Source organism: Polistes fuscatus, unplaced genomic scaffold (assembly GCF_010416935.1).
Source record: "Polistes fuscatus isolate 324 unplaced genomic scaffold, CU_Pfus_HIC Scaffold8, whole genome shotgun sequence".
Taxonomy (NCBI): domain Eukaryota; kingdom Metazoa; phylum Arthropoda; class Insecta; order Hymenoptera; family Vespidae; genus Polistes; species Polistes fuscatus.
The window spans coordinates 2,215,576-2,241,292 of NW_025113162.1; the positions used below are offsets into that span (position 1 = coordinate 2,215,576).

A 25,717-nucleotide genomic window follows, 5' to 3' on the forward strand; every position below is an offset into this window, starting at 1 on the left:
ATATTTATAAAAAAATCTTAACTTCGGTTTCGATAATGCTACCCTCTTTTTGTCCTCCCCTTTTCTTTTCTATTTCTTTTTTCTTTTTTTTTTCGGAGGGGGGAGGTTTAGTAATTTGCTTGACGTCAGATCCGTTGGTTCGACATTAAAACCAATTAAAATTCATTCTATGTATAGATATATATACATATACATATATATATATATATACATATACATATACATATACATATACATATACACATACACATATATTCCTTATGCATATATGTGTGTTTGCGCGAACCAATTAACGCCCGTTCTAGCTTTCTCAGTTATTCTCTAAATGAACGAGTATGTATGTACGAACGAAAAGTGCTCTTCTCTTTTCTTCTCTTCTCTTCGTAGGAAATAAAGTTCATTCTCATTCTCTCTCTCTCTCTCTCTTTCTCTTTTAGTTGCTCTTTTCTCCATCCAACCTTATCCAATTACAGTTGACTGATTGCCATGTAGATTGCATAAATTCTTCTTAGATCTAACGTTTATTCTACAACACATTATTCAACTTTCATCGAAGTTTCATCGTCTATTTTTTTTTAATACTAATTTTTTTTACTCTCTCTCTCTCTCTCTCTTTTTCTTTCTCTTATTCTCTCTCTCTCTCTCTCTCTTTTCCTCTTTCTCTTTCTCCGTTCCTCTTTTCTTTTACTTCTTGTTTAAAATTTTTGTATCACATTATTTTTTAATGAGAATTTTGTATTTTTCCTAACCCCTTTTCCCTCCCACCCTTACTCCCACCCCTCCCGTCATTCCCTCTTTCCTTTCTGTCTCTCCCTCTCTCTATCTCTTTCTGTCACTCTTTTTCTCTTTCTCTCGGCTTAAACACAGATTTTTTGTTTGTTGTTTGTTTGTTTGTTTGTTACGGAATATGGAATAAATATTTTGCTCTTTTTTTTATCTTCTTTTCTTTATTTTCTCTTCCCTTTTTACTCACAATCAGTTTTTTTTTTTTTATTTTTTTTGGGTATTTTTTTTTTCAAACACGTATATACATATGTACGATTCCATTCATTCTCTCATTTTCTAGACTCGACCAACGATCGACACATGATCGTTGGATTTTTTTAATCCTATCCGAGAAAATACAATTTTTCGCGTATCTTTTTTCTCATTGGTTTTTTTTTTCCCTTTTTCCGTTTCTTTTCTTCTTTACCTTACAGCGAAGAACGATTTTCGCTTTATCGCGCGACGATTAATTTTTTAATTTATATTCGCAACTTTATCGTGCGAGATTTCCAGTCTCGTGGCTTTTTTGTTGTTGGTTGATGGAGCTTTTAAAAAAATTGAGAGAGAGAGAGAGAGAGAGAGAAAGAAAGAGAAAGACAAAGACAAAATGAGAAAAAGAAAGAAATAAAAGAGTAATGAGAAAAAAGTAGGTGGATGAGGGAGAAAAAAATATGAATTATTTTTGTTAAAAATTCTTACTCATTCCCTTAGAAACGTCAACAAGACGAGATACGAAAAAAGAAAATATGAGAGGATGGGGTTAGGAGATAGAGAGAAAGACATAGAGAGACAGAAAGAGAGAAAGGGAGAGGGGGGGGAGAGAGAGAGAGAGAGAGAGTTCATTATCAGAGATAGTCTGGTCTCCTGATTTCTTTCTTCCCTTTCATTTTCTTCTTTTTTTCTTATCTTTAGTCTTTATTTATTTATTTATTTATCTTTATTTTTCTTTTTTTTCCTTTTTTTTTTGTCGTTATACCTTATTTGATTTTAATATTATTTTGTAACGAAATCCATTTAGTTTATCATTTTCCCATAATTAGTTTTCTTTAGAAAGATCTTTTTTTTTTTCCATCCCCTGTTTTTCATCCGATGTCCGTCTTTCGAATGACGATCACGAGACTGGAAATCTTACGATTGTATACTTATATATTTATGTATATATTTATATATACGCATATATAAAGGATTCACTGACTGCAATAACGAATTACTTGTCTCAATACGTTAGGTTTATAGTATTTATAAACTTATATGCATTGTAAATTGTTAACAGGCCGTGGCTATACAGGGCCCACTGCGTTGATTTCTCTTCAGTCTCTGTGGCACGCGGTCTTCCGAATGTGTACTTGTGTATTTGTGTGTGTGTGTGTTATTTTATTTGTTTTTTTTGTGTACAAATGTGCAGTGTATTTAAGTGTTAATAGGTGTATTATTTGTGTATATATTAACGTGTACGTGTGTGCGTGTATTCGTGTATCCAAATATGACGCGTGTCCCTCGAACCCTCAACTCTCGGTACTTGTATGTTATATCGTCTCGAGAGCATGATGACACCAGCATACGTGTGTGTGTGTGCGTGTTAATCAGTGTGTGTGTTCTGTTTGAGTGTGTGTGTGTGTTTTTTCCGTATACCTCTCGCGTTGTCTTTCGATGGAAGAAAGGCACGCAAGAGTTCCATCACTTTCACGTCCGAACAACTTGTCCCACACCGATATTCCTTCATGTCTTCTTCTTCTTCTTCTTCATCATCTTCTTCCATATCGGCGTCATCACCGAATTCTTCTTCATCTTCATCCTCCCCCTCCTCCTCTCTCTCCGTTTCCTATTCTTTTACTTTCTCTTTCTACGTCCGCCGTTTCCATTTTCGATAGAATTAAATCTTTCCCTTGGACTTCCTCGCGTGGTCTGGTGTGACCAACGAAATTGGCCAAAGAACATTCGTTTTCAAGCAAGATAGAGTAGTTTGTTTGTTTCTTATTCTTGTTCTTTATCATGCCTCAAATTTTGATGACCTGTATTCATTCCATCAATGAAACTAATCTCGTTCATTCGATATCTATTTTGTCTATCTATCTATCTATCTATCTATCTATCTTTCATTCTTCCATTCTTCCTTGATCTTGATCCTCTTTCTTTCATTTTTTTTTTTGTCGATTCTCTTCTGCCTCGCAGTCGGAACGCATCTCACTAATTCGAATCCACGGAATCCTCACCTCGAAAGAGGTACGTGGACCAATAGGCTAGGTTGAAGAGGATGAACATGAGAGGAAAGGCTGCGCGCGATATAAAGTCGATTCTAGCGCTACCTTTGGCCTTGCAGGTGAACCACCCGCGGGGTAACAAACCCCAACAGCACCTTCCGGTATGAGCCGAAGAAAATTGTGGAAAACGATGAAAACGTCGAGGTGGTGCCGGCCTAACGGGTGCCGACGGTGGCGATGGGGTCGCCGTTCTCGACGACGGTGACGGCGAAGCCGACTGCGACGATCTCGTCGAGCTTCTACAGGAATGCTTGGAGTTTCTCGGCGAGTAGCCACGGTCGTCTTCGAGCGTTTGTACGGGCGAGTACGACGGTCCTGTGGGTGCTTGTTGGGGTGGTAGAGGTGGTGGTGGTGGTGGTGGTGGTGCTTGTAGCGTTTGTTGTTGCACTCTATGACGATGACGGCGACGTTCTTGTTGGTGGTGGAGATGGTGGTGATGGTGGTGGTGGTGGTGGTGGTGGTGCTGTGGCTGCTGCTGCTGCTGCTGTGACGGCTGCGCCGACTGTAACAATTGTTGCCGATGCCGCTGCCGATGCCGCTGCTGCTGCTGCTGCTGTTGTTGTTGTTGTTGTTGTTGTTGTTGTTGTTGTTGTCGATGTCTAGGACGTGAACGATGTGTGTTTCCGTGGGAATAATGATGGGGATGGCCGCGAGCCACGTCCCTTGATCCGAGCGCTTCCTCGTCGAAGTTTACTGGCCCCCCGCTTCGTCCCGAAACAGGTACGTGGACCAGTACGTTAGGTTGAAGAAAGCGAATACGATGGGGAAGAATATTCGTGATATGACGTCGATGCGCTTGGACCTCGTCGGGAACTTGGACAGCCACGACCTGCAGCAGTTTTTTTTTCGCGGTGGCATATGTAGTTCGCACGGCTGCATTTTATCCATCGACATGGAATCCTCCGGGTGTTGGACTAGAGGCTTCTGAAAGAATTCGGTCGGTATTGAGCCGTTAGTCGACCGAGCTTATATTTCCCCATTTTCTTTGTCTTCTTTTTTTCTTTATCTTTTCTGGCCATCGAGCGGGTTTTATCTTTTTTTCTTTAATTTCATATATTTGACGTCTCTCATCCGTTAATTCCCGCTCGACTGCCAGAATCAATCGTGCCAGGAGCATTTTATTCATACTTTTTCTTCCCTTCCAAATCCTTGAACGAATTCTCGATCGAAATAAATGCACTGAGAGATAATCAATTTCAACCCATTTTTGATGATTATTAAAATGGTACATTTTTAACTATTCTAATATTTCAATAACGTATAATCAAGAGCAAACCTTTGTCCATATAATTAATTCGTCCATATCTGCGGCTTATTGCTATATTATATTAACGCATTCGCGATTGCATATTTTGTCATTGGAATATTTCAATGAAACTAATGAAAATATTTTATTACGATTGATAAAAGATTCGTAGAGAATTTGGTCAACTCGATCATTAAAATTAGATCAATTATTCGTGCAAAAACAAATCTTGATCATTATTTGATATTGATGATTGTGTCGAAAATGCGTCAATTGTTGTTGACAGTTAATTCGTAAGAAAAATCGTCAATGATGGATACTGACCATAGCGAAATTCGCTGAACTGTCCGCGTCGAGGATCTCCGATGTTGGATCAACCGAGGAAGAATGTTCCATCTCGCTCGGTGGAAATTTTTTGTTTATGTTGTCGCTGTGCATGTCGCTACGCGACGCATAATTCACCAAAGCAAATTCGAGAAGTGCGCCGAACACAAAGGTCAGGCATACCCCTGTCCAAATGTCGATGGCCTTTGTGTAGGAGACTGGTGGCAGTGAGGCATTTATTCCCGATGTTTGCGTGGCCATCGTCAGTAGTGTCGTCACGCCTGAATAAACATACAAAATTATCCAATTAACCTTTGCTCCTCTATGTGCTCCTTTACTCGATCTACGACGATGCGAATGGTCGTCATTCTATCTATCTATCTATCTATCTATCTATCTATCTCTCTCTCTCTCTCTCTCTCTCCCTCCATTTCCTCGTTTCGAGAATCAATAACATGATATTGAAGGGCCAATCCTTTTTTGATTTTTCTTTCTCTCTCTTTTCCCACTTTTTTCAATTCGTCCCAATTATAACCCAAGATCTTTTGTAAACTAATTTTTTTTTTCTTTCTAATTTAAGCCCTTTTAAAATAGGTTGACGTATATGACAAATGTAATGTCAAGATATTTGCGAAAAATTTATTTAAGATTTTGAAGAAATATTGTGAGTCCAGTGCAATTCCATCATAAGGGTTGAAGATTTGAGAATTCTAGATTTAGAATTTTGTAAAGATATTTAATGTATATTAAAATACTGGCATTGCATTTTAATATATATAGTGTATATAATAGTTGGGTTAGTGGTAGTAGTCAGAGTAATTTTATTAAAATATATTAAGTCTATATATATTAGTTTTCTATTATATGTTCAGTTAATTGTAAGTTGTGTATTAATGCGGAGAGATAAGAAAATGTGATAAATGTTTGTAAACGTAACAGACCCTTCAAACTCGTAAAAAGGAGAGTAATATGAACATTTTGTTTATTAAAATATGAAATAGTAAAATATTATTAGTAATAATTGACGAGATAGATTCGTGACAAAATCTTGGATATGTTTTTGGAATGTAAAATTTGCGTGTTGGGTTTGGGACGAGCTTGTTGGCTTAAGGACTAATGATTGATTCATACTACTGACCTAACGATACTCGAGCCGGTACAGCACTTTGATCCAGCCAGAAAGAGACCCAGGAGACGATGACAAGCATGCAGCAGGGGATGTAGATTTGGATGAGATAGTAGCTGAATTCTCTTTTGAAGAGGAGATCTACTTTCAGGCAACTGTACTCTCCTGAAATAATAAATAATGACAAATTTCTTTATTAATAAAAACTATAAAATTATAAATATTCGCATAATCAAAGATTTAAACAACTAACCGGTATTTGTTTTACTGTTGCAATAATCAGTTAGAAATTTTTCTAGAGTGAACCTAGGCAGGTGTAAGTTCTTAACAACCTGGACGGGATCACCTTCTTTCCAAAGGAAGACCAAGTCTGTAGTCGTCCATCCATCTAAACGTACAAACAAATTTTTGATTAATGAAAACAAACAAACGTTTGTTAGTTTTTAATTGAAACTTACAGCTGGCCATGCGTAGAGAGCAGATTTGTTTGTCCAGAGGATACAATTTCAAATTCATGGGACACGAAAGTGTCAATGATATCCTGCAAAAATTAACGTGAAAATGTTAAACAATGATGACTTATTTATATCGTTTTAAAAAACAAACTTATTATGGTTGCGAATATAGAATAGAGTTTATTTCACGTACGATGGTGAGAAGAAATTTGTTAGTTTAATATTTTGAAAAGAACCTACCGTATACTGTAAAGAACCGAACCATTTGGAAAGATTCGTATATAAACGTTGGGCATAATAATGTTATGAAAATGACCCTCCTTTTCATTCGCAAAGAATAAATCCGGCATCCATACGCGATTAGCTTCTGTTAATGTTAAATATTTCAGTCGACCTGAAAAAGGCACAAAACTTATTTTTCGTATCAACATTTATTATGTACCACGTAACTGGACTACGTGTATATATGTATATTTGAAAAGTATCACGAAACAAATAAAAACGTCAAACGAATTCTTTTTTATACAAAATCATTAAAATAAAGTTTGTGTTTTTTTTTTCGTACCTTTGAAGTCATTAAATTGTAGTCTCTCGTCAATCCATTGTTCCCGAAATGTTAATTGTACGGAGTATTCCTGTAGGCACATAATCATATTTTAGAAACACTGAGTTAAACAAAGTTACTACGCCCACGTCAAACTTGTTTTATTGAATTTAATATACGTAAAGTCTGTCTCGAGCAAGAAAAAAAATCAAAGATATTGACAGAGAAATAGTAAAGGGAATACTACCGTTTTTCTTTTTTTTTGTATTTTTATTATTAATTAACAGTTACATTTAACGTTTTAGTATTTCGGTTGTAATTTTCAATGAAAACACCAAAGAAACGTATTAAAAAGAAAGTTTGCGACAAGTGCACCGTTAAAGTTAAATTTGATACGCCATACGATAGTTTTTCGTTTATTTAATCATCGAATTTACTTAAATAAATATTGAATTTCTAAAGTACACACGCGCGAAATGGAAACATTTGTAAAGCGAATCGTTGTTATAATTAATAGATTAAAATTTCATCGAATTACCCGAGAACGCTTTAGACAAAAATTTATGGATAATTAGAAAGCATTAACTATATTTAATTTCTTTTAAATACAAGAGAGAAATAAATCAAGCGAACGAATAAATAAAACGTTATTGTAATTTACTGATGTTAACATTACAATTATCGTATAGATAAAAAAAAATAAAAAGAAATGAATTTTCATTTAAATAAAAATGAAAATTCTTTTTTTAATTTGCGCATCTCTACTACAGCAAAGATTTAGCATTCATTTTGTCACTAAATCGATAAATCGGCCTACTTTATAGCGAAAAACCATTCAACAGTAATTTCGGTGACCTCGTTAACGCCATTAACAAACATACCACATGTTTGCCGATCCTTTGTAATTGTTCTTAATGATTTATAAATTTGTCGCGAATCGATTTGATTATTTTATTTTGTTTTATTTAAATTTTTTCTTTTTTTATTATTTTTTTTCCAAAGTAAAGCAAATAAATGTTACGCGAACATTTTTTTTCTTCCATAGATTTCCACATTTAATTACTTTAATGGATTAAGCGAAAAGTTAAGATCGTTCTTAATTCTTTGTAAATCTTCCTTTAAGTTAATACGACCATAAAATCGTCCATTTCATTTTTCTACCTCTCCATCTTCTTCATATCGAATCGTTAAAATGAAATGAAATAATGCAACGTTCATTCCCATCTCTGCTTCTTTTTTCTCCTTTTTTTTTCCTCGTTAACTCGGTCAACGTTCTCTTGAATGGTCACTTAACTTGACGCTGTTGAAATGTCATTGGCGTCTTACTTTTCTTTTCCTTTTATTATTTTTTTTTTTCTCTTTTATAATCCAATAGAATCGGATTTTTTGTGTGCAGGATCATCCTCAATTGCGGTGATCATTGATACTGCACTTATGTTAAATGATACTAAAAATAATATAGATTATAAATATATTCATTAATATAAATATATGTATAAACTATGTATATTACTACGTTTTATAAACGAATGTTTTTTTTTTTTTTTTTTTTTTTTTCAAAAGAAATCACTGTACCTTTCTTAACAAACACTTAGAAACATTAATTCAACAATAATATTTTCTTATCGATAATCAAACAATTTTGTATCGTTTTTTAAGGAAAAATATATATATATAAATATACAAAAAGAAAAATACATAAAATCTGACGCCAAAATTCGTTTCGTTCGAGCATAGAATTTTTTAATTTGTTGTTTTTTAATTTGAAATTTTATAAAATAAAAACAGAAGATAAAATGTGATAGAACAATTGCATACAAAACGAACGAATGCAAATTAATTTTTGATTAAATCAGATCATTAATTACATTTCGAGATAATCAAAATTAAATATTTTTATTCTTTTAATTAATCCGACAAAAGAGATATTTAAAAACAACAAGTTACCGTTTGACGTTAGCTTTCATATATATATCGGTTAATTTAAAAAAAAAAAAAGAGGAAAAAATTGTTGCAAATCAGCGAAACGTAATTTTCCGTTTGCAGCGACGAGGGTGAAACGATGAGAGGGAAAAAAAAGGAACATAAATAAATCACACTGTGGCTGTGATGAAGTTGGCAAGGATAGCAAGAGAAGTGGATGAGGATTCGTTGAATAATACATTTAAGCTCGCTCGTAGGCAGGATGAGAAATACAAGAAAGTGGAGAAAAAATAATAGACGGGGAGAATAAAGATGGATGTCGAATAATACTGGCTCGTTTCTTTTTCCCCATTAAATAATACCATACTTTTTCAAATAATATATTTGTTTGTATGAGTTCTTTTACAAGAACACAATTAACTTTACTATCTCAAACGTTTCTTTCATTTATCATAAATAAATTTTATCTATGAAAAATAAATGTTGAAATAATTTACAAGGCAAGATCAACTCCGCTTTTAAAAGAAGACATTTTTTTTTATAATATAAATAATTATATTTAATATGACTATATATATATGATATATATATATAAAGATTCCATGAGTTTTGAATAATAAATAATATGACGATGTACATAAACTTTGGCGGAGTTAATCGATTTGATAAATAAATAACCTGTTCATGCATCATATATTTATTTCGCGTTTGCAAATCCAGATATCCCAAAGGGCATATTTTACAAATAAGCGAAAGGCTCATTTAGCTCTTGCTAGTTATGTTTGTTTATTTTCCTTTCCTTTTATTAATGATAACGATCATCGTATTGATCGTTCGTCAAAGGTACAGTGATTTTGTTTTCTTTCTACCTTCTTTCAGGTAGATCTTGTTTCTCGTGTTTTTTTTTTCTATTTCGTATTTTTATTTTCCTTTTTATTTTTTACTTTATCCAAAGTACAAAAGTGTACGTGTCGACTACTCCGAGGAAGCGGAGAAGCGACAGAGAAAGAAAACAAATAAAATGAAAAAGTTGTTCGTGAAACATGGCGGGTGTTGTGTGTTGGGTAGACAAATTTTAAGAAACTTTTTTTCTTATTACTTTGATTATGGTAAAGAAAGGGACTGATATTAATATATATATATAGATATAAGAAAAAGAGAGATTAAAAAAGTAAGCATTCCATGGCGGGATCGTAAAGGGTTAGGCTGATCTCGTACCTTTAAAGGATTTTCTTTCGAGGAGAAAAAAGAAAACTGGATAGAATAAATTTGGGTTACGCACAATTTGTGTATGTTCTTATTCCTTTTTTTTTTATTTTTACAAGCAGAAAAAATGGAAACTATCAAACGTGCATAAGTGTGCAAATTGCGAGCATTTGTCTATAAGATAAAATACTAGCATAAGAGGCATATATAAATAAACATACACACGTATATATAGAAATACGTAACGTGTCGTACAATTAGTATTACACGAACGAAAAATATTTAATTAACGATTAGCTTAGAATAAAAAAACGATTATTATTATTTAAATATTTGATCTATTGAAATACGAACAAACGTATATTTTATACACATATACGCATACATAGAATAATCGAATATAAGCACTACGAAAGAAAATAATTCATGCATAATATTGGCTCACGGGTTCACAGTTATGATCCAGCTTCGGATGGACCGTCCATAGGCTGCGTTCCGTTTATACCCTATTTCAGAGGGAGGGTGGGGGAGGGAGAAGTGCTTCCACCTTTTTTCCTCTGGTTTTCTGCTTTTTTTTTTTCTTTTTTCTCTATTTTTTCGGTGTTTTTTTTTTTCTTTCTTTCTTTCCTTTCGAATAAATTTTGTGCGATTCTATCGTGTATCGCTAATTGATCGGATAAAATTCATTCATTGAAAAACGTTTATTTGCTTTTATATATTTTTTTATCTACGAAGGGTGGGGGTACAATCTCGTGAATTTCAACAAATTTCTATGAACCGATCCGTTCGTCGATTTTTTGATTTACTATATATTATTTACTTTGTAGTTTATTTGTTATTAATTATAAAACGTTTCGTTAGAATTTTGTTTTGTAATTACGTGCTCGTTCGTTCGTTCAATTTCCGCAACTCGTGTTAACTTTTTAAAATTTCTTTCCTTTTTTCTCTCGCTCTTTTTTGGTTTTTAGTTACTTTATTAATTTGCCCTTTTTTTTTTCATTTTGATTCCACCAAAGTATGGAAAAGAAAAAGTGCGTGAGGGGAGTTTTATTTTTTTTTTTTTTTTTTTTTTAGGTTTATCCATTCGCATTAGCATTAGCAAGGGGAAATAATCCGCACGTGTTTGCGTTTCGTCGGAATTAAGTATAATAACAAAATTCGTAGTTGTTGGTATTACGTAATCGTACAAATTGTAGCTCTTTAATTATCGTTCAGACGTTTCTTTTCCCATTTTGCATCCAACCCGTGGTTAAATATTTTTCACTTCAATTTGTACGAACAAATAATGTAATTTTCAAAACTCTACGCAAAATGTAATCGAGGTTTTTCTAATTTATGGACCATATGGATATTGGTTATACTATGATGATTGTACGGATACGGTATAAATGAGTATAAGTAACCTGATGGGGATTGATTTAATGTTACTCGTTGTTAATATTTTATGGTGAACGAAATTTTATGAAACGAAATTGTGTAATAATATTTTATCATTATTTCCGTTAACGTGTTAAAATTAACTGGAAAAATAATTCGAGTTCGTAATAGCAATATTTTATTATGCTATTAGTAGTATTTTAGTATGCGGTGTAATTAATTCATGCAAAATAAAAACAATTATAAGTGAAAGATCAATAAATCATGAAGCGAAATATTTTCTTCGGTATTAATATTTCATATTTTTTGCATGCGTAACTTGAAAACGTTTTGATTATGTTTAAACAAAAAATTCATGATTAATCCTTTATTTCTGGATGAAAATAAACTTAAGTATTTTTTTTTCTCTCAAAAATATGTATTTTCAAATTCAAATATGAATTTTATTGAAATTATTATATCCAAATTTATGGATTAGAATGATCGATGGAATTTGAACGTGCTACTTAATTATACATACGAATAAATATTCCACGATTTTTAAAATATTCCAATAAAAAAAAGCAGGAGAAATCAAAATTAAATGGTGCACGAGTATTGGAAACGAACTTCGAACATTTTGTAATCAAACTTCCAATATTCTTTTTTTTGAAAGCAAATGATAAACGGATCGGTAACGATGAATCAAAATTCTTGTGATTAATAATATCATTCGTTCTTTGAACTAGTTGATGCCATAATTCGCTGGTATTAAAAAAAAATATATATGTATATAGAAAAAAAAACAACTAAATTTCATTTTAGTTAATTGTCAAAGAAAAAGCAGCGGAGATTTCTCAAAAATATCGATGATTCAAAATGATTTGAACGACCTAAAGTGAACAAAAAATACACATTTCTTATATTTCTCCAAAAACATTAAAAAACCACATGATATTTATTGTACAAAAATTGTATATTCCTTCGTTTATTTTTTTTTTTATTCCTGGAAATTTCTGATCATATATTTCCGTAAGAAAAAGGCTCCAAAATAGTATTTCTTCGTTTATACTCTTGTATTGTTACCTCAATTTTCTGATCATATATTTCCGCAAGAAAAAAGACCAAAATTGTTGTTTTCAAATCGTCAATATTGTTCATCTTACACATTTTACATATAAATATAAAATAGCAGAATATATAATAAGTGCTAGTAAAATGAAACCATCCACCAATCAAGTCCATACACACAAATAGAAGTCCAATACATCCAAAACATGTATAGACCGTTTATTATGAAAGTGTTGAAAGTCGATTTTTGAAAAAAGAAAAAAAAAAAAATTGATGAAACATCATTTAGATGTTTCAGTTATAATTGTTTGGTAATTATGTATGTGGATTAACAAAAAGACAAAAAATATTAAAAACTTATTATACAATATAAATACTTTTAATATCAAATAAATCATAAAATTCGTTTTTACAATTCATTCACTTAATCCACTTTCATAATTATCATTACAATTGATAAAAATCATGTGTTCTCAATTTTTCTTCACAAATTTACTTACAACACATTCATAAAAAATGGTCTATATAGAAATACATATATTTATAGTATATAATAAATAACATATATGTATATTTATCGTTTCAATACCCATAAACGAATATATACATATATGCTTGTATGCGTGTATATTAAATACATAAAGTACATATATATCCTTGGTATCAATAAATATTATTAAAATTTTTTGTTTGCAGCATATGTAAAAAGAAAGACATAAAGTACATATATATATATATATATATATAATATATATATATATATATATACACACACACACATATACATATAAAAAAAAAAGAAAAGAAAAACGTAGAATGAAAAATGATCAGGCACAGAGAGACAGAGAGCGCATTCTTGACACATACGTTAGCCCAATTTCAAGCTAGATAGATAGATAGGTAGATATTATAGATAGATAGATAGATAGACAGATAGATGGATAGATAGATAGATGTTCCATCAAAAATACAACGGCTTAACATATATATATGTACACATATACATATAAATATATATATATGTGCACACGCATAGGTATATAGTAATATATATCTTTCTATATATAAAGTATATACATATATATGTGTGGTGGTGCGCGCGTGTATATCACAAATTTAAATCAGCGTGTATTACTCGAGGGAAATCATAGGTTGTATATATGTATTTAGTTGGTAGTATTGTGGTAGTGACAGCTTGAAAAAAAGGTTGCCGTGTGCACGCGCAAGTATAAGTGTATATGGTTAGTGTTTGAGAAAAAGAGAGAGAGAGAGAGAAAGAAAGAGAGAGAGAGAGAGAGAGAAGAAAGTAGTAGGGAAAGGTTTATGAAGAGCATAAAAGTAGGAAAAAGAGTAAAAGAGAAAGAGAGAGAAAGAGAGAGAAAGAGAGATAGAGAGATACACAAAAAGAGGGGTCGGGGAAGGTGGGGGGATAGAAAAGAGCGCAAGAGTCGAAGTCGACAAAGGTAAAACGCGATTATAGGTGTTCATTACTTGGCCCTTCTCCCTATAATTCTTCTCAATTAGCACTTACGCACGTTCAGCTATTTGGAGCCCGTCTTTTTCTTGTGTATGCCTTCTCGTGTGTATGTGTGTGTGTGTTTTTTTTCTCTTCTTTTCTTTTCTTTTCTTTTTTTTTCTTTTCTTTTCTTTTCTTTTCTTTTCTTTCTTCCTTTCTTTCATTTTCTTTTCCCTATCCCGAGGGGTGGTTTAAGCCGGAGGAGGAAAAAGCATTGTCTCACGCTACGACATTCTTTTCTTTCTCCTTCTGTCTCTGTCCCACGTATTTTCCCGCGTACCTTTATCTTTATGGCTTAATATTTGTATGCTTGTATGCATGTATGTATATATGTATGTATGTATGGATATATATCTGTGTGTGTGTGTATACGTATAAGGGTAATATATATAAATACATACTACTATTCTTTTGTGGGATACCCAAATGTGGGATTTGTCTCTGCATCCCTGATTTTCGCATGTCAGTGAACAATTTTGCGTGTTTTAGCCCAGTGCCGGGGCCGGGGTGGTGCTGTTTTACCACCTCTGCTGTCCCATTAACACGTTTTTTAACATAATCGTTGAATGTTTTTTTCAACCACTCCATCACGCTACTCGTACTCCATTCCCATTTACTTTTATGGTTATTTGACTCTATCATTTATGTTTTCATAGCTTTATTTTTCTCTTAAAAGGTGTTGAACGAATTTATTCGTCAATTTTCTTTTTTAACTGTTCACGGATGATCTGATCTGTTATGTTTTTTTGTTGTTTTTTATACTTCAAGTCTTTTGTTTACAATTTTTATTTTTTATTTTATTTAATAATCATCAGATTGATTGTGTTTTAATTGAGAAATAATTTCATTTTATAATATTTACGTTCGATAATAGGAACAAATTAATTTTCCCATAGCAAATATTATCGAACATGAAAGATAAATTTCAAGTGAGAAATGATCGATCAAATTTGTTTGATTAAATGATTTATTTCTTTTTTTTCTTGTTTATTTTCAATTGATCTCTACTTTTAGCACCGGCACTGAGCCAATTCAACTGGATTTTTGGATTTTTATCAAACCCATACGTTTCCCTGTGTTTTATCGATCAACAAATCACAATTTCTTTTTAATTTAAACAATTTAATTATCTTTTTTTTAAACGCACGTAACGTTGTTTGCAAATGTTCCGAATGAAAATAATTCGACGAGTCGTTAAATTTGATTTACGAGTTTCATCGACATTTTAATGACCGTGAGACTTCGTAATTGAAAAATTGTAAGTATCATTAATTAGTATAATAATGTAAGAAATATTATTGTTCAATTGTTAAAAATATTCAATTTGAGATATAAATTTGTATGTACATTATGAAATTGGATCATTCGACTTTCGCTCGTAGGAATGTAAAATAAAAAAGAAGAATAAGAACCGACCTAACTCAACTACTACTAAATAAAACTACTCTAAAAAAAAAATAGTATTTACCCCTACCACTACTAACTACTTATTTAAAAATACTCTTACTACTTACATGTCGACGGGACACGCTAAAGTATTTTTTTGCTCACGTATAGTCGCCAAGGTCAGTTCCTAGAATTCATGTAGGTGAACGACATAAGCTGGATTTAACATTGACAGTTTGTCTCACGTGATTAATCAGCTGTCCACGTTGTGTATTCAATGAATACACGGTCTTATTTATTAAGCAAAAATTGATTAAACGTTATCAATTAAAATAGATAAAACGTTGATGCTCGTAGATGCAGAAAATAATGAGAAAACTTTTCAGTCACCTGAAAAAGTTGGTCGAAGTCTTTCGGCGATTAAAAAATCGATGGGATTTTAATTATGTTTCTTTGTTAGATGCACTTCGATCTTACAATTAAATATGTATGAAAAATATGAAAACGTGGCGAGAGGATATAATATATAAATTCATGTTAAATTATTTTTTTCCTTTATTCTTGTTTTTGTATTATTCAACTGTTTGTATTACACATATGCACGCATAAATGTGAACCAAATCGAACATAATCGATGCAAACTTTTGTTTCTATTTTTTTATCATTCATTTGACACGTGTTCATCGTATTGGTACGTAAGTAAATATAATAAATACGTATAGATATACGATAAACATGAATTTAAGTATGAGTATTTGAAAGTAGTAGTGCAACTCGTCCCCTAGGAATAAAATAATTCAAAAGAAGAGTGCTTATTTATTTGTTAAATTGGTCAATAAGTTTCTGCGATATTTTTCAAGTAAATAACATGGTAAATTTCTTGGATAATCTAATAGATAATTATTTTCATTTTATACACAACGCTAACACGATATATCTAATGAAGTATAAGACGAAACCATAATCGAACAAATTTCCATATATTTCAGCAAAATATGATTTTATTACGAAGATTCTATTTCTGTTCAACACAATATATCTTGCAAACATCATAATGGAATATCATACAAAAAAATAATCATAACTATATACTAATGAAAAATATTCCTAATATTCCTTAAAAATGAATACACATTTTCTTAAGAAGTTGAAATTGATCGAGATTGATAAAAAACGACAAAAATAAGCAAAAAATATTTGTTATTGATTCGAAACGTCATCGGAGATTTATCTTCACCCTAATCCAATAAATTCTGATCTACAGTTCTCCTATTAAGAATTTCGGGAAGAGATTATATCATCGAATCCTGAAATATTGCCAAAAGATTTGCTGGGACGTGTGGTTTCTGTTCGTGCACGCACGCGTTCGTTCTGACACACACACATATATATATATGTGTGCACATACAACAAAGAAAGAGCCGAAAAAGTAGTTTCCTAATTTCTACGTGCCCAATGTCTTTGTGGCTGCGTCAGCGAGTAAATCAAACGTAAAGTAGAACGCTGCCAATCGTTCAGCAAAGTGGACGAGTCAAGTGCGAAATGGCGATGGCGGATTCAAGCTTCGATCTTTTTATTCACACTTCCGTTCCAACCCTCTTTCCTTCCTTTTTCTTTCATCCCCTCTAACACTTATTTTCTTAAGATAATGCGATTACACAAAGGGGAACAAAAAAGTTTCTAAAAGGAATAGAAAAATAAAAATACAATTGATAGATCCAAATCAAAAATTAGTCTGTCTAATCTGGAAAAATGTTCGTTTGTTGTATTAAACGTAAATGTTTGACAAAATTCTAAATTAATTCTCATATTTTGCACAATCAATCATTCAATTATATTATAAATATTATTAAACTAAATCCAAAAATATATTATTCAACAATTGAATGAACTAATTAATTTTTAACTTTTAATAAATTTTCTTATACTTTTTGATCGTAATAATTAGAAACTTTTTGCCAATAAAGTCACACTTTCTGACACTTCAAACAAAAAGTTAAGAAAAAGGATATCCTACATTCTGCATAGATCGTACAAAAACAGATTTCTCGTTCCACGTTCATGTCAGTTATTATTATTCGTAAGATAGGAACAATAAGTTATGACAATCTCGTTCTCTCTCTTACAGTCCGTAGAGATCTGACTGAGCGAAATGAAGTTTTCCTTTCATTTTCGTATATGCGACTCGTACTAACTTCAATGACACGTTCTTACCTATGTAGAAAAGCTCAAGGAAGTTTATGACGTAGGAGTTTGTTTGGTACCCTCCCCATCCTGCCCCCTCATTTAATAAATCCATTCCAACAACTTTCACGTTTTGCTGTTACTTCCTTTCCGTCTTTTGACAGTAAGACGAAATAATGGAGACTTGTTAACACCGTTCTCCTTTCCCCCGTTTTGTAATTATTTGTTATATTTTTCATTGATGTTTAAATATACGTCAACGACAAATGATTTCCATTGAAAACAATTTATTCAAATGAATTGTATAAATTTTATAATTTCTTTCTTTAACCCTTTGAATGCAGAATACTCTTTACAGAAGTATTTCGTAGGAATGAAATATTTAATTGCTAGTGTGAATTTCGTTGATCGATCATATTAAACGCAGTTAATAATAAATTACAATCGATGTTTTCCCAAATGAAAAAAAAATAATGAAAAAAATCGAAACAATTACCATTAAACAAACCTGACATTGCATTATTTGCGTTAATGTCGATAAACGCATATATGCGTCTGTAACACTCAAAGAGTGAATGTAATGAGGAATGAAGAAAAAATAATAGAAGTTGAAATAAAGTTTTCTGTTAAAAATGTTTTCTATACAACTATCATAAAATAATAATAATATCTTTGATATTGTTATATACGTAATATGGTTTAATATCAGGGAGCATATACAAACGTATATTACAAATATGTGAAAGAACAAAATTAGAATATTGCAATTTATTTGTTTGTGACTTTTTTATACTTTTTTTTGCCACTTTAAATGTCTGTCTATTTTATTAACAAATAGTCTAATGTAGCTTCTCTTCTCTCTTCATTTTAAATATAATACATTTTACAAAAATAAATAGCAAAATTATTTACTAAATACATACGAATTATTACTCACGTTTATGATAAAATTTTGTTCAAAATTACGCGTTTGCGTATTTTCTTTCTGTCGTAGTAAATTATTGTTAAAATAACGAAAAAATATATACAAACGGGCTGGTTTACACGCATATGCACTTCCAACAAAATTTGCCTAAAAATAAAAAAGGTAAAAAGAGAATCGTTAGTAACGGAAACGAGTGTTCCTCTTTCTTACGAGCCTGAAATGTACAACACAACAGCGAGGATTGTCAATCAAATTTGTAGAGTTTCCAATTCGTATTCTCTTATCGTTGAGAGGCTTCAAATCTTTTTCTTTCTTTCTTTCATCTTAAAAAAGATATTCGATGTTCCGAAAGGTATCGTTACACGAGAATAAAAAAGAATAGATGTATATGTATTGTAATATATTACCAAAAAAAAAAGAAAAAAAAAAAGAGACAAATATACATTAGACGACTGCAGATTCTTTTGAAGGGTTGATAAGATTCACTGACAAAAAGATTTAAAAAAAAAAACGTGACTGGAAGAGTCAATATTTTAAACAAAAATTATTTTATCTAAATATAATTGGTTTCATTTATAAAAAAAAAAAAACAACAAAATTATACCCATATATTTTCACGCAGATTCATTTTTTGTTTCCTATTAAAATCCATTAAACAACGCAACACGGCATCTCGATTGTTTCATACAAATATAAAAATCCAGTGAATTTCGCGAAAAGAAAATATTTTGTTTAATTCGATGTTCGATAAGTTTCTCAAGTATATATTCATTTGTGTAGTTTTTAAATTAATTATTGTAAATTACTTTGCCAAAATTTTCAATCTATTTTTTAAAAACATTTATTAATATTTATTTTTAATGCAAATATGTGCTGAGAGACAAACGATGCAAAATGATTTTTGTTCGATTCGAATTAATCGAATATGTTCGACGAAATTCTTTTTCATTTCTCCCAAGTCAGTTTTCCTTATTCTTATTTTCGCGATTATTCATTAAAATTTTATTTCAAATTCATTAAAATCGTTTTATTTTATTAGACATTATTTAGCACGATTATATAATTAAAACGATTTATACAAATATATTTGACGACGTGACATGGAAAACGATCCGGTGATTAGGCTGGACGATGGAATAAGATAAAAAGAGAAATAGAAAGTGAAAGATAAAGAGAAAGATGATAGAAAATAAGAAGAAATAATTGCTCTCCAAGAAAAGTCATTTCTCGAAGAACAAGAAGACGTTGATTGGTTAAAATAAATCTTTTTTTAAGGGGTTTTTTTTTTATCGAACATGGGGAAAAAATTAATCCCATGTCAAATTGTTTGACAATGAGATTTACAGAAAACAATAAAAATTAAGTAAAAAAGAGAACGAGAGAGTGATAGAGTGATAGAGTGATAGAGTGATAGAGTGAGAGAGTGAGAGAGAGAGAGAGAAAGAGAGAGAGAGAGAAAGAGAGAGAGATGTTATGAAATGTAGGATATATGTATGTATATATGACATGCAATTGTTAGGAGAATAAGAGCTCATGAGTGGTGTCAAGTGGCAACAATGTTTCTGTTGATTGTAAACGACGACTGCAATTCCTTCCTCGCTTTTTTTAAACGGTTGCTCCTCCTCTAATCAAAATTTGTATCTCATTTTTCTCATTTTTCTCTTTTCTATTAGTTCATTAATTTTGTTTAATTTTTCATCTTCAAACCATTGGGTCAATATTTTGTTATTTGTATTGGCTTGCAACATATATATTCGTCAGGTTGTCTTCGTTTGGTAGAATAAACAAATTTGTTTCAAACGAATGAACGAACGAACGAAATGGGGACGAATATTTGTTACGATTCAATAGAATTAAATAAAAGAAAAACAGTATAAAATATGAAGAAAAATAATATCCGAAGGAGGATTCTATTGGCGTTGTTTTGATTCGCATATTTATTCGCAAATATAATAAGAATAAATTAACTAATGTAATAATATAACGAAATCAACGCATAGAGACGAGTATTTTACACATTTGTTGATCTGAAATAATAACAATAATATTAATAATAATAATAATAATAATAATAATCGATACTATTATTTAGTATCGATAGTTGTAATAAAAATTACTTCAACAAAAATATTCTTACGTAGACGAAAAGATGAAAAATTTGATCAACGATTATAAGTTAACTTGAAAATAATATAATATTAAATATTTTCATGTAAGTTCATCGATAATGATAATAAATTATTCTCAGAACCAAAATAATACGAAAATTTTTTACATATATATGCGCGTACATACACACACGCAACCACACCCATAGGCAACCACACCCACACGGACACAGACACACACACATATATTTCTACGTAGGATGTAAATAAGAAATCCAATTGAGCGAAAGTAAGTAAATTTATGCGTTTTTTAAAACGTGATGACGTATCAGAAGAAAAACAAGAATTTAACTGGCTGGACGTCGCATCAATGTCGTCTTTTCTAATCGATTTCACCGTTAATATCCTCAAACTCACTCACGCGGTATAGAATTATGTATATATGTATACACACATACACATATACACACGCACCCACATAAATACATATATACACATATATGTATATGTAAGTATATATATATAATGGTATATTATATATATATATATACATATATACTTACATATATATATATATATGTTTATGTAAGTATATATCCATGTGTACGTGTGGGGCTCAAGGGATTTTTATCGTAGGAAGGTTCTGATTGAAATCGTAGAAAATTGACGAGATGACGGTAATTGAATCAACGATCTTGTTACTTGAGAATTTCATGAAATCATGTTTGTTCCAGGTTGATCATTTATTATTATTATTATTGTTATTATTATTATTATTATTATTATTATTATTATTATTATTATTATTATTATTATTGATTTATTACTATTTTATCGAAATAGTCGATTATTTCGTTTTTTATTTATTTACGTGTATTGGTAGTTATGAAATTATAGTATAAGACGACAATTATGACAGTAGAAACTAATTTGAAGAATAGAAATCATTCATTTTGATTTATTTGATATTATAAATGATTAAATAGATGGTTTAAAAAGTTTTGAGTCTTAAGAAACCAACAGAAACTTGTATACTTGTATCTGAAGAATTGGTAAAACGAACCAGTGGTGATTCAACATGTAAAAATAATTCGAAAATCGGGAGTAAGAATTTTTCGTTGAAGGAAAATATCTTCTGGTGAAAATTCGAAATTAAAAGACCTTCTTTTAGCAACAAATTGATTGATAATCATGGAAGGAGTCTCATCTAATATATTTCTGCCCCAATTAATAATAATTACGAAATACTTACGAAATACTTACGAAATAATTACGAACTTTACTCAATTAATTTCTATACTGTCTTCTATAATATCTTTCCATATGAGCAGAGAATAATTTGAAAACTCTGCTGATGTTGTTTTATCCTCGTCCAAAATACGACAGTTGAAAACTAATTAAACGTACAAGAAATAAGTGACACGAGTGAGAAGTCGAAATGTAAATATTCACAGAGGTCAATGTTTAAAAATGTTTTTCAGAAAGATAATGTTTTCAGTTTATAACTAAACGGAGAAATAATTCAATGTACGCGTATTTGAAAAAAAAAACTTATTTTTTCGAAAAGGAGATCTCTGACTAAAAAATTTTTCTCGTTTCTTTGATCTTATTTTTACATGTACATATGTATAATTAAAACACCACTCGTTTAGATACATCTCGCATGTTCATAACGTATCAAATATTTCACATTAGAATAATAATAATAACAATAATAATAATAATAATAATTTTAATTGGTAGATCGATGATTCGAATTTAAAATGAGATTTTACAAAAAAATATATCCTTTGAATTGATTTATTATTTTCATTTTTCCTCGTACATGTTATTCTCGACGTAAGGTGTCCGTAAAAATGTTCTTTTTTTGCTTTTTGCATTTTGCATTTTGCATTTTGCTTTTATTTTCTATTGTCTATTATCAGTGACTGTGCAATATTGTTACTTTTAGATTAGCATTAGTGACACACAAGCGATACATCATCCGTAACTAATCATTGAAGCGTGAACAGATCAAAAGCAAACTAAAATCAAATGTGAAACGCAATTAATCCATTAGATTGGTAGTGAAAGAAGCGTTTGCTGCTAAACGTAATATTTTTTTTATTGAAATGAAATACGACCCGATACGTTTTCTTTTTCTTTTTTCTTAAACGTGGAATGTAATAATAAAATGTATCAAATTCGATAACGAACGAAATATATAAATGAAAATAAGATACGTATCGAATTTAGAAAAAAAAAAGAAAGAAATTCGATAAATTCTAGACGACTGACATTAAAAATATTTTTGCATCACATTTGACAATATTCCAACCCATCGAACTGCGTTAAATCGACGAGCAATGGAATAATTAACTTTGAATGGTTTATTAACGTGGTTTTTATGCTGCTTAAAATGCAGGATCGTTATTATTCTAATGTAATCGTAAGTTTATACATTTTAATGGTACGTTTAAAAGAAAAAATACCTGTTCAAATTACGAGTAGTACGAATCATTTAAAAGAAATAGTTTCTCCTTTTTTTTCAATTTTATTAATTGTAAATAGTTACTGGAAACATTGTTAATAAAATTTATTGAATTATGATTTCATGCGTTACAAGATATGCATATGCAACGATCCATGCATTTCAAGCTGTTCCAACGTCTTGATATCTTTTGCATAACTCTGTTATATAATATATTTGATGTATATAGGGTGTTTGTCAAAAGTAGGTTACACTGCAGATATTTTAATACATTGTTAACAAATCGATTAAGCACTCACTGTAATATATTATTGTTTATTGATGTTACAAACGTTCAAATCTTTTCCTTTAAAATTTTATTCGAGATAAAATTTTATAGAAAAATGATATCGTCAAATTAATAGATGCAATAATGAATGAAGTAAACTCTTAATAATAATAATGCATGTAATTGTTAAACGGTGAATGAATCGCCGATGAAATTTAATTTAATTTTATGATAAATTGTTACGCATGAATGTTTACGAATATTCTTCCAGAAAAGTTACATTCATAAAAATTATTGAAACGTGTACGCGAATTTATTATTCATTTCAATGTTGCAAATTATATCATCTGGAATTTCCGATATACATATATATTTCCACTTAATACGCAAAATTAAATTATTGATTTCTCAATAAATTCATAACATTTCACTGAATTTTTATTAATGAAATTAATAAATCACCCTGTATACATGTCGTACTTATATACATACTCGTATATCAGTATATAAAATATGTTCGTAAAGTTCAAGATTCAATAAAAATTGCATCGACATTTAATCTTTATTTTGATTAATTAATTAATCAAAAACACGATGAACTTTCAAAACGTATCTCTTACACGCAAATACACGAATAAATACACATATCATATTATTTCCATGCTCGTCGCTTTTTCCCATTAGTAAATAAACGTGAAAAAAATAAAAAAAAAACAAAAAACAAGATAAAATAAAATCGATTAAAATACGAGGAATAGGGAAAAAGGAAAGAAGTAAAAAAAGAAAAAAGAAAAAAGAAAATTATGAACTGAAGAGAAACCGTATCTTCGTATCGAAGAATCGGGAATATTTTTCATTGATAACGCGTTGCTGTACGGATTCTACCGAATTGTCCTATACATACACACACACATATATATAGAAAAATATATGTATGTGTATATATAATATAAAAAAAAAAATCTTGTCTCTCTCTTTTTATAGAATACATATTGTTTAGTATTCTTTCTAGCACGCGTGGGTTTTTTCTTTTTCCTTTTTTTTTTCAGCAAGGCACAGACGACAACGACGACACCGACGACGACGACGACGACACCGATGACGACAACGACGACGACAACGACCAAAAAGGACGACGACAACGATGACGAAGATGACGACGACGAAGACGACGAAGACGACGACGAAAACGACGACGATGACGACGAAAACGACGACGACGACGATGACAACGACGATGACAACGACGACGACGACGACGACGACGACGTGGTTGCAGCGTACAATCGATCGTTTTAACAATCATTATGTAACAGAGAGACATGTGCTGCTGATCTTATGCATGTATATATGTATTTACCATATATATATATGATACATACACATATCATCACGTCGAGCAATGTTCCATAAGTGTATATACATACACATATACATACATTTATATAAGTAAATATACATATACCATATATGTATATGTATATATATGTATATACATGTATGTATAATACGACGACAATCAACGACATTGAGAAAATCAACACGAGATTTTGACTGAATAGCACACATCCACTGGTAGCGCGGTTGCTCGCGTTTACGATATACAGGATGTCCCAAAATCCTTGCATGCTTTTTCAAACGTGCTTCGTATCATTTGTCTTTTCTCCTTTTTTTTTTGTTTTATATTTTTTATTTTTTTCTTTCTCTTTTCTTCCTTCCTTTCTTTGTTTCTTTTTTTTTTCTCTATTTTTTTTTATGATGAAAAATCGAGCCTCTGCACTTCGAGTAATTGAACCTTTAAAAGTTGAACTACGAGACTACCCTTCGAGATTCCATTATTCTTTCTTGCCATCTTTCTTTTCTCTTATCTATACTCCGCCCTTATATCCAACTCTTTATTCTTGTCTCTCTCTCTCTCTGTCTTTCTATCTTTGGAATCAAATCGAACAACCACGTTCGGTTTTAAAAGCAATACGTATCTCAAAGGCTTCTTTTTCTTGTTGTTCTTTTTTTTCTTTTTTTTACTTAATATTATTCTTTTTTCTTGAAAAATAATTAATATTAATATATATAAGTGGTTGTTTGTGTTCGAAAAGTAATTTACATTTTTGCATACAGTGATCTCGTAAGTCGCATTTACCGATATCAAATTTTACTCCAAATCACAAAATCATTTGACATTTTAGCAAAAGACATTTCCTACGTCATTTCAGAAATTTATTCGTGTTTCGATTCGTCGAACAGTTTTGTTTTACCGTCTCATCGAAAGCGGAAGCTCATTTTTCAATTTTCTATTTATTTTTTTTTTTAATATTTCCTTTTATATATATATAAAATACGAAAATTTCTAATAAATCATTGTACAAATTTTCATGAGAATGAATTTCTTTTGCAATTTTTAATACGAAGAACGTTTTGTTTGTTGGTGCTTGTTAATTTTGGGTCATCCTATATATATCTATGTGTATATATATATATAATTACGTTTTAACAGTACATATGTATATATATATGTATATACACACATATAATAGAGGTACAATATTACAGATAAGTGCAAATTTTACGGCATCATATATACGT

At 30.8% G+C, this 25,717-nt stretch overlaps 1 protein-coding gene across 9 annotated transcripts in view; it reads right to left on the reverse strand.

Annotated features, from left to right (window-relative positions):
- Positions 1-2,510: 2,510 nt before the first annotated feature.
- The window catches only part of LOC122524835 (glutamate-gated chloride channel-like), a 75,083-nt gene continuing 51,876 nt past the window's right edge, over positions 2,511-25,717 (reverse strand). For 8 of the 9 annotated variants that reach the window (XM_043647314.1, XM_043647319.1, XM_043647312.1 and 5 more), the window contains 7 exons: positions 6,743-6,812; positions 6,418-6,571; positions 6,181-6,263; positions 5,976-6,110; positions 5,735-5,887; positions 4,597-4,877; positions 2,511-3,950 (listed from right to left, as the gene is read on the reverse strand). In XM_043647314.1, coding sequence (XP_043503249.1) covers positions 3,717-3,950; positions 4,597-4,877; positions 5,735-5,887; positions 5,976-6,110; positions 6,181-6,263; positions 6,418-6,571; positions 6,743-6,812 — 1,110 coding nt within the window. In that variant the 3' untranslated portion in view covers positions 2,511-3,716. The remainder of the gene's footprint in view (positions 3,951-4,596; positions 4,878-5,734; positions 5,888-5,975; positions 6,111-6,180; positions 6,264-6,417; positions 6,572-6,742; positions 6,813-25,717) is intronic. The other variant, XM_043647318.1, reaches the window with a different exon arrangement.